This window comes from Bidens hawaiensis, unplaced genomic scaffold (genome assembly GCF_021521415.1).
Source record: "Bidens hawaiensis isolate Kalapana, Puna unplaced genomic scaffold, B.hawaiensis_p1.1 tig00026063_1, whole genome shotgun sequence".
Taxonomy (NCBI): Eukaryota; Viridiplantae; Streptophyta; class Magnoliopsida; order Asterales; family Asteraceae; genus Bidens; species Bidens hawaiensis.
In genome coordinates this window covers 1-11042 of record NW_027505063.1, presented here as the reverse complement: position 1 = coordinate 11042, position 11042 = coordinate 1, and the positions used below count along the sequence as shown (strand labels likewise).

The 11042-nt window shown below is 33.6% G+C and overlaps 1 protein-coding gene across 1 annotated transcript; it reads left to right on the top strand.

Annotated features, from left to right (window-relative positions):
• Window positions 1-10484: 10484 nt before the first annotated feature.
• LOC143610389 (transcription factor VIP1-like) lies at window positions 10485-11038 on the top strand (the record flags this gene model as incomplete). Its single annotated transcript, XM_077084883.1, has 1 exon — window positions 10485-11038. A coding segment is annotated over exon 1 (483 nt), but the record flags the coding sequence as incomplete, so codon positions are not given.
• Window positions 11039-11042: the final 4 nt, after the last annotated feature.

The window sequence follows — 11042 nt, the reverse complement described above, 5'->3', positions numbered from 1 at the left end:
AGTTAAAAAAATGCGATCAATAATTAATGCATCTATCGAACTAACATTACAACCAAAAAGCACACCAGTCCTTCCAAAAAAAAATTAGTTTCTCTCCCCTTAATTTTAATCCGAGAAACCTAAACACCTTTATTTCCTCCGCCAAACTAGAGATATGGATCGAAGTCCTAGAATGAACTAGCGTGTTTCTCTTCTTCCACAAACACCAAGATGCGATCATACAAGTTGCATGTAGCACTTTAGCTTTCTCCCTCGGAAGAGGTGAGTACTTGTGTAAATCCAACACATAACGGAAGCTAAACATAAATATAAGCGGTAACTTACACCATTGAGCAACCACACTCCGCATGATTTGGGCAACGCCACACGAGACAAGTATGTGTTCAACTGACTCCTCCCCACATATAGGACATTCTCTCGAAATAACCGGAATGTTTCTTTTTACCAACGCATCAAACGTAGGCAAGCAGCCGGGCACCACACCGAGACAAATACGTGTTTTTCTCACTGTTTTGGTGTACTTGGTGTTCTTTGGTGTTAGTTTTTGTTTGATGTTGTTACTAGCTCTTGCTAGTTGGTTAATAAAATGCTTTCGTTGGCCGTTAAAAAAATACTATCAATAGAATATAAATAGGCCCGTTTTTTTATGAATACTCAAAATTCTTTGGGCTTGGAAAATAGGCCCATTTTTTTATGAATACTAAGTAGTGAATAGTACTTTTATGCTTTTAGCCAAATAAATGTAAAACTAAAACAGTAAAAGGGCCATTTGGGCTTATAAGCTTACTGCACATCAAGTGAATAAAAAAAGGTAAGTTAAATGCCATTATTATTAAAATAAAATTAAGCTAATTATGAGATCATATTTTCTAAAACGATTCGTTTAAATACTTAGAAACCCTTAATTCTAAGATATAAACTATCTACGCACTCTCATTTTTCTTTTTTTAGAATTGTAGACAATTGTTTTTACGAATAAGAGAGTTCAATAAATTAAAGTTCGAACTAATCACACGTATATTTGATTCTCTAAGGTCAAAATTTCATAACATGTGAGCGCGATTGGCTCAATGTTTTCTGAGAAGTAGAGTGAACTTATAAATTAACTTGAGTTAGAAATACATGGCTGGATCATTATCTACTTTCATATTGTAGACTGTTAAGTAGCCTATGCGGCTTGAAAATCATTTCTCGCTTGACTTCAATTAGTCAGGCCGAAACCAATGGAACCAAAGAACTTTTATACATGGTTGGATCAAAATCATTTAACAAAGAAGAAAAGCTACTTGTGAAAGGAATTCTCTTTGCTACTTGGTGGGTCATTTCGAAGGCTAGAAACAAAGCAATTTTCAAAGCCAACGACTTGAGGACATTGCTTATATTTGATTATTTTATGGGCTTGTTTCTTTGTATCGTAACTAGAAATAAAAAGAAAAACATAACTTGAATCGAGTGGCTTCAAAACTCGCTACTTTTCATGTAATACCTGTAATTGGTTGCTTGATCAACCTTTTCTAACTAGCACCCTTTTTATATATTACATCTTTATTGTTAAAAAAAGGAACCTTAGCTAGAAATAATTATAAGATTATCGATTATGGATTATGATCATGTGGAAATTTCATATGAAATGTGTCAAATATGCGCTACATCATTTTTCATATAAATCTACACATGGGAACATGGTTTCACATTTCAACGTGTGGAAAGTGTTACGTCATTTTTAATATTTTTTACATTGTAACTAGAAACATTATATAATAATTAAAAAAGAACATCCTAATATATTAAATGACTACTTAAAAGTAGGAAAAAAATCTATAACCAAAGATGTTTAACAAACATAAATGTAAAAAGTTCTAAAGCCAACTTGGTTTACGAAGAAATTTATATCAGAATGTTAAAAAGAAAAAGAAAGATACGTAACAAGTTAGTTTTTTTTTTTTCAAAGTTAATGAATACAAGTTATGACTGAAAAATCAATTGAGGTGCTTAATAGATTAAGCAAATAAAAATCAACTAAAAACGGCTTCCACGCTCACCCCACAGAGTGAAGAATTCCATACTTGACAACCATCCACGCACGCAGGGAGCAATGGGGCAGGCATGGCCTTCTACGGTGTGGCATTGTGCCAAGTCATCCCAAGGCTCATCCTACACATCTACACCCAATAGCGTAACACAAACGCCAGTTCTTTTATACTTCACTTTCCTTGGCTAACATTTTATCAATAAACCACAGCCTAAGATAATTATGCATAGCCTATAAAACAAAAAGAAACTATGACCACTAAAACTTGTCCATGTTGCTAAATATTGACTATAAATATTCCGTTGGATGCATGTTGTCTTTCCAGTTAAATGGACGCATAGAAGTTTCAAAATCTACAAAATATTAATAATTAATTAAAATAATATCTGAGAGTATTTATTAATGTTTAATAATCCAACAATTTGCAAAATTTATGTGAATGGACCCGCACATCGCGGAAGGATTCTAAACTGTTAAAAACTTGATCCTTTCACACGCGTTGTGACATGTTAAAGCCTGAATTAACAAACTTCAGACCTAAACGTAAAACACTAATTTAGGAAAGAATAACCAGGTCGCAACAGTAAAAAAACCCACGTAAAAAAATAAAAACACTAAAAATTTATAACGAGTTGTTCGTCTATGTTTTCGATACTTGAGCATTATTTCGCGCAACTCTGTATTGATTGAAACTTGCATCGAAATGTAGATAAAACTAAGCCTATCGTAATGGTCTATTTGAAATTTTGTAAAATTTTATTTTAAAAGGTATTAAAAAAAACCTCATCAAATTAAAAAAAAATAAAAAAAGAAACCCTTTGAAAAAAGTTGAAGCGGTCATATTTGTTGTTGTAGGAAAAAAGTTTAATAAAAGTTGAAGTGTCGTTCCAGAAAAGAATTAACAAGTGGAAGCGGCCATATTTGTTGTTGTAGAGGGCTATAACATAATATCAAAAGCATGCATTAAATAAATGCATGCAAAAGTGTTTGTTAAAGTTTCACATATTACCTTCCAAACACAAGTTGAGTTTTTTTTTTTTTTTTTTTTTTCACTCATTGTGAGATTCTTTGATCTTAAATCTCAATATACAAGCCATTCATGCAAGCTAGGCTAGAAATCTCATTTATCAATACACCTACCCTTCTATCGCATTGAAGATTTTGAATAATTTCTTAAATATTGTGTAATGAGAAAAAAGTTACAAAAAAAAGGTTCCTATATAAACGTGTACAATATTAATATAAAAAATGTTACAAAATTCTTTTACAAGACCCCCTTTAGCTATTCAGTTAACGAATATGGCTAAGTTATTTTCTTGAATTGATATAGGTAGGTTAAAAGTCTTTTTAAACTATGTCATTTATACATTTTAGAAAATGATAGATGAACACACTTTCACTTTTTGACATTCCACCACATTCTCGTAAGACAGATTCTTAGATGGGAGTTGATACAGGATACCTTTGTTTCAAGTATAATTCCACATTATATCATAATAATAAGATTCTTAGATGGGAGTTGGTTGTGGACATGGTTCTCGATGTGATAAGCAATAGCCAATACAGTCCAATACTTTGCAATCATCATCCACGGTCACATCATCTCCACCCAATCTTTAGTGATTACCATAATAGGATAGCATGAAGCCTATATTAGGTGATACTAGACTCAGTTATTCGGGTTGGTTTAGCCTAAGGGATCCTGGTCAGGTCGGAAGATGGGTCAGAATTGTGGCTAGCCTACCCATGATTCTTTGCCCATATATGAAATTTTAATTTTGAAAAATATATATCTATGGTTTGTGTGATCACATATTCACTTTAACACATTTTTAACTTTTATGGTGTATGCCCAAAATTTCTTATTAAAACTAATATTTGATGATTAGTTGGTAGAAATTTGTAAGACAATGCCATGATGGGAATAAATTGGAAGCGTCTGGCTAAACATGTTGTAGTTTTCCCTAATAATTACCACATTGAAATCTTTTGAAACCAGGACAATAAAAGTGAAAATTTTGAGGAAAAGTATACCCAGAAGTGGATTTCGACTGATCGCTGACAAGGATGGGTGCATATTTTTTATTGCTGAGTGTTTTTTTTATTGTGATTCTATGAGTAAAATTAATAGAGAAGATGCTTGTAACTTTTGTGTTTATATATATTTTACCTCATAAACCGAAGATTTATTCAAAATTAAATATTTTTTGGCATCATAAATTATACAAAGTATGTACTGGCATCAATTTTCGTTTTAAAAGTTTTCGATTGATTTAAAACTTGGCAAGATCCTTTCGTGCACATCACGACTTTAATAAGGCTTATACACTCTATTTAATTATATTTATACATTTTTATAAAAATAAATATTAGCATATTATATTACTATAAATTTCAAAATATATTTGGTGAAATCTAAAAATCAACAAAAAACCATGTTTGCTAAAGATTGAAAAGAATATAATTTCAAATGTTATCACTAATCTATTACACTGTTTATATTGTTGAAGATTGTAAAGAAAAACAAAACTTGCAATGTCTTCGTTTTACAAAGCAATTTTTTAATCATTAATTAAATAATAAATATATACTTAAAATTCGATCCATTTTTCTAAAATCAATCCATCATTTATTATTATTATTATATTATTATTATTTTGTATATTGTCATATAAATTTATAACTTGTAAATATATGCTTTAAATCTATCTATTTATTTTTTCGGTTAATTTAGTAAACTATATATATGTTAAAATGTAAGGATAGAATATACCAAACACTTTCATATATAGCAGAGTTTATCATATTTAATTTCTTAATTATTTTATCAAAGTTTAACATATGATTTTTTTATTATTTTTAAGGGGTTTTTTTGTCGCCACAAATCTTTCTTATTATTCTCATTTTCGTTACCCTTTATGGAATAACTTGACTCTTTGTACATATACATAATTTATGCCGCATTGTGAAAATTCCACCGGCTGCAAATATAGCATTTTAATGTATATATTTGGAAGGCAAGTAAATATATATTCATAAAAAAATAACTAATTAATTCACTAATAATAAACAAGTTGAACGAAATTCAAGCTTTGTTAAATTAGGCAAGGACTGCATTTTGGGTCGAGACATAGAGCCTAAAATATGTCGACTTCATTCAAGGTATCTCCTTTACATTAAACGTACATAACTAAGTTTAGTAATAAGAAATTTATGTTTTCATTAATAAAAAAGGATCCAATTACAATATAGAGACAGGTAAGCGTACAACAAGTTGCATCGTAGCCTCATTTTAAATAGCAAAATAGATCCTACTGAAAACAAAATTATGATTCTTTGACGTTGATAAATTACTTTGCATAACCCGTTAAACTAATTTCAAGAACGTAACAACTTCGGGACAAGTCTAGTTGATCTTGAGCTTAATTTTACTTTACTCATTTACATTAATTAATGGATGGAATTATGTGTTGGTGAAGGGTGGAACGGCCCACTCAATAAACCCACTATTCCCACTTCACACTACAAAAATATAATTTCTTTTGGTTTAGTTTTATTTTATTCTTAGAAGAACCCTTTTCTATTTATATAATAGGTAGCTCAACCTTTAAAAATGTTTGGGTTAATTTAGTTACTAAGGGGGTGTTTGTTTTTTCTTCAAACATCTTCAAGGGAGCTAATGTCTGCACGCGCACAGACATTACCCTTGAAGACTGTTTGTTTTTTTTCTTAAAACAGATCTTAAGTTATCTTCTTTCATCTTAAAAGAAAAGCAAAGAAATCTTGCTTAAAACATATTCGCAAAAAAATCATACTCTTATCCCTTTGAAGCCACCCTCTCATCCACTCCTCCCACCACCGTCCGCCACCACCACCCACCGTACGCCACCACCACCATCCCCCACTGCCACCGTCCACCACCATCCACCGCCAATACCCACCGTCCGCCGCCACTACCAGCATCCACCACCACTACCCATCGTCCGCCACCACCACCACCACCACCATCCATCACAGCCACCACCAATCACCACCGTCCACCACCCACCACAACCGTTCATCACCACCACCACCCACTGTCGGACGCCATCACCGTCAACTACCACCGTCCACCACCCACCAAAACCGTCCATTACCACCACCCACTGTCCACCACCACCATCCATCGCCACTACCCACCGTCCGCCGCCACAATTTTATTATTATATTTTCTATGTAACTTGAATAAATGACTTCTATCTTGTGAGATAAGTTTGACAGTTATGCAGACAGTATCAGCTTATAAAAACAAACAGTCTTATATTTTCAGCTTGCAGATCTTCAGACCACATCTTCAGTTGCAGACATGAAAACAGATGAAATCAGCTTGCAGACAGTTTATGTCTGCAAAAACAAACAGCACCTAAAATGTTTTTATGTAACTGTTTTTTTCCATGTTAATTCATAACTTTGGCGTAAATGATTTTCTTTTATATACAAAACAGGACAACTAGGCTGTGAAATTATAGTTATTGTGGTTTGTATGCATTAATCTTAAAAGTTCTTTTTACTAAGATATAATATAATTTATTTAACCTGACTTAAAAGAGAAACCATGAATGAGTCAATTGTTTACATCTCTCGTAGACCTACGAAAGTATCTATAAGTAAGCAAAGTTTCAAAAGGTTGGGTTTTTTCAATCATGTCTAGTAATTCTTAAATATCTTTTGACATTTTGATTGGTTTGGTGTGGTCTAGATTTCCTATCGACAAGATCTTTGTGATTATATCAAGTTTACAACTTATTGACGTTGGCATGACCTAGAATTGTAATCTCGTTTAATACATATAAAACTGGCAAGAGTTTTAAGACATTTTATGTGATTTTGATATCAATGGACTTCTATAATAAGTTCATATGTTATGGAAGATGTGAGTTGGGCTAGGTGAATGGGGTAAACCACGTCACGTAGGCGTTTAGTTTGCAAAAAGTGCTTTTAACATTTCGGTGCGAGTGAAAGAGCCAAATTAATCATTAGCCAATTGCTCAATTAAGTAATTTTAAAGAAAATGCTCAAAAGAGTCGTTTGACCCATCTCCATATGCCCAAAGTTCCTTTTCCTCCCTTTATCGCCCGTTACCTTTATCGCACTCTACTGCTTGGCTCCCTTTGTGCTTGGCATGTAGTGGTGTTAACCGTCAAAATTTACCAAGGTGGCACGCTTTGGCGCCCCTCTTGATCACCGTAACACATACCTAAGCGTAGGATTTGGAAGTTGTCATTGGGAACATAAGGGAAGATAATCTTCTTGTGCATATGACTTAAGTGATTAATTTTAAAAACAAAGCTAATTTGGGATTTCAAGGTTTAACATCATTTTAGCTTAATATGATATCAACAAAATAATATTGTTTAGCGTTAAGATGAAATTCTCATTTAGACCATGAGTTACTTTCTCTTCAACTTGTTGGTTTCCCTTTTGTCTACTCCTGATATTAACGTTACATCAACAAACAATAGTAATATGATAAAGGTTGAACCAACTCATCTCAAGAAGTTAGGACATCTCTTGTATCCACTCATGAACAATCTAAAGTTGTGTGTTTTGGAGGGCGTTTTATGCCCTTCCATGTCATCGACACGTAGGAAACGACGAAAGCCCCTCTTCATAAAGCCATGCTACAATTTAAAGCTCCTTACCATATATGTATGTATATATGTGTGTATGTGTGTGTTTGAGAGATAAATAGATAGAGAGAGAATGAGAAGCTCATGGTCCCGCCATCCTTTCCCTATGTCGCACTCTATCTCCTCACCAGATCCCCTCTACCCCCCCCCCCCCCCCCCAAAAAAAAACTAGCCCTAACGTGGTGTTTGCCCCGATAAAGCCCCCAAACCCGCCCCCATAACATCTACAACACATAGCGTAAGATGTTTTGCAATGAATCGTTCGTCATCCGCTGTTTTGACTCCAATTTCTTGTTGGAAGCTTATTTTTATAAAATAATTGTATAACCATTTTTGTTTTACTACAGCGTATTACATTCATTTATAAAAAAATCTTTTTCAAAATAACTCTTCTAATGTTGTGAAACTTATTTTAGTATCATTTTTTTATGATTTTAAGACATTTTTAAACTAACTTTTGTATAAACTTTGGTTTATATCATAAAAGATGTGTTTTTAAGCTTTATGGAAAGATAGTCATTCTCAAGTGTCATTTAGCTCAATTAAAACACACATCAGTTACAATTACGTTGACACACATCTTGTATAAGAAGAATTTACAATACATACGACATGTGAACCGCCAATCGACCATAGTTCTTCTCTTCATATGCTTAGTCTTTGAGATTCGGTTAGCTCTTAGCATGGCCAATTGTTTGTTGTTTCAAGCATCGATTGTTTGGCTCTTGTTATTGAGTTCTTTAGATTTTGACCTCGTCTTGAGGTGGTCCATCATTCACAGTCGATTCTTGGCCTATTATGCATCGATTTTACACCTTCTATCTAGCTCCCCATATTGATTGACATTTGTTGTTTAATCATTTGGAAAGACTTCTTGATGAGTGGAGAACTTTATGGTATAAAACCTCAACAAATTTATTTAGAACTTTATTTTTACATTATTATATCAAAATAAGTGGCCATGTATACGTTATTAACAATAATGTACCACCACAAATTAAACTAAGAACCATGAGGATTATTCATCCAATATAAGTGTCATATTGTCCTATTTTCTAAATCTCTATCGTTAATGGAGAAAGACCGGTCGTTAACTAACAAAAGTTACATACCACCTTCCTCAACAAAATGCCCCCCCCCCCCCCCCCCTCTCCCGGGTGTATTTTATTATACCAAAACTCTATCATCGTGACATTTGTTTATACGTTTTTATCCACCTTTTAATTGTCATCTACTACTAGCGCTCAATGATTTCTTGAAACACCCGCTCTATTACTCACACTGTTGATACAACAATGCTCATCATTTCTATTTTCCATTAGTTTCCAATTAAAATTGATACAAAATCGTCTTATGTTGTAATACTACCGCATAGACATCTAAACAATAGGCCAACAACGCCATCATCTTGTCACACTTAATCTCTTTGTTTTTATTACCTATACCCTAAAATATGCTTCTTCTTTTTTTTGTAAAACACTAACCTATCATTAAACCTAACAATGCCCTAAACCATCAAAAGATGGATATTATTATGGAGTTTGAATATGTTGTTGAAGATTACTAACAATGCATAGTCATCTTCAAAGATTTTTTTGGAGATAAGTAATAAGTTGTCGTTGGAGATAACCGATACACTCGAAAAAGTTATTGTGTATTCTTTATGAATATGTCATTGAAGATGACCAATAACTTGCTGAATGCTTCTGGTTTTTGCTACTACTTTGTATCTTGACATTAAATTGTGCACACAACAAATATACATACATGCCATTTTCTAGATGGGGGCATACACACACATAAAGAGCACGGTTCTAATAAAATGTGTGTGTTGCTTAAAAAATGTAGGAAACCATAAGAAAGGGTTAAGTTATTCTATAAAAACGAACAAAAATGAGAAGAATGAGAAGGATTTGTAGCAAAAAAAAAATCCCCTCACAAAAATACTAAAAAATTAATTAAAAATAAATCATAATTCAAAATTTAATGAAAAAACACAAAAATGTTTCCACCGTCTTTCTCGTTCTCAAGAAAAAAAAATGTCTAGTGAAAAACATCATTGTGTCTTTGTGTTTATCATTGCATTTTGTGTTTATTTTCATCATTGATTATGTCTTTTTTCTTAACATTGTGTCTTTTTTTTCTTGATATTGTGTTATATTTTGTTCGGCATTGTGTTATATTTTGTTCGGCATTGTGTTATATTTTGCGATCTGTTGTATCTTTTTTTAGTTATAATTGTGTATTTTGTTCATTTTCGTCGTTTTGTCTTTGATCTCACCATCGTGTCTTTTCGTCAGTTTTTTTTTAACGGGAATGACGGAGGAAACATTTTAGTTTTTTAATTTTTTTATTTTCTATTTACATTTTGAGTTTGATTTTTTTATTAACTTTTTTGAATTTATTTTTAAAAAATTTTTGTATGATTACATTCTCACACTTCTTGTTTTTGTCTTCCTATATATTCTAACCTTACTCCCACAAGGAAACGACACATGTATGATGTTAGTTCTATAAGCAACACTTTTTACATCAATTTAATAACCACATAGTTTATAAGGGTGAATCACACAACGTTAAAAAAATAATCACATAATGTTATCGTGTAATGTAAAAGCGATGAACCGCACATTAAAACAATAACATGATGTTACCTATGATGAGAGTATAATGTTGACTAAACTATACCTTAATTATCGTTTTTATTAAATAAAAACTTATCTTTGTAGCTAGCGGTTATAAATATCAAGGCAGGTAATGAATTAGGGCCCCAATTGGTAAACCGTAAACCCTTTCACCGGCCGGCAATCAACTCCGGCGGAATCACACTCACTCTCACCGCCGCCGGCAGCTCATGATGGACCCAAACTTCTCCGGAAAACCAATACCCATCTCCCAATACTACCCCACCGGCCGGAAAGACCTCGATCAGATGCCGGAAACCCCCAGCCGGAGTGCCACCCACCGCCGCACCCAATCGGAAACCTTCTTCCCGTTCCCAGACGAAGAAACCATCCTCGACGACGTCGTTGCGGACTTCAATTTCACCAATTTCACAAGCATCGACCTTCCGTCACTTTCCGGCGAAGCTCCGGCTTCCGGAGATGTGTTAACGAAGCCGGAGAGTAACTCTCCGGCGAGGAAGTCAACTGGGTATGGTACCCATCTTCGGAGTCTGTCTGTGGACTCTGATTTCTTTGAGGAGTTGGGGTTGAGTGGGGCCGGAGATGGTGGGTTACGGCACCGGCATAGTAATTCGATGGATGGGTCGTCGATTGAGGGTGATTCTGTGTTGATGTTGCTTGATAACTCGAAGAAAGCACTTGCGCCTGATAAGTTGG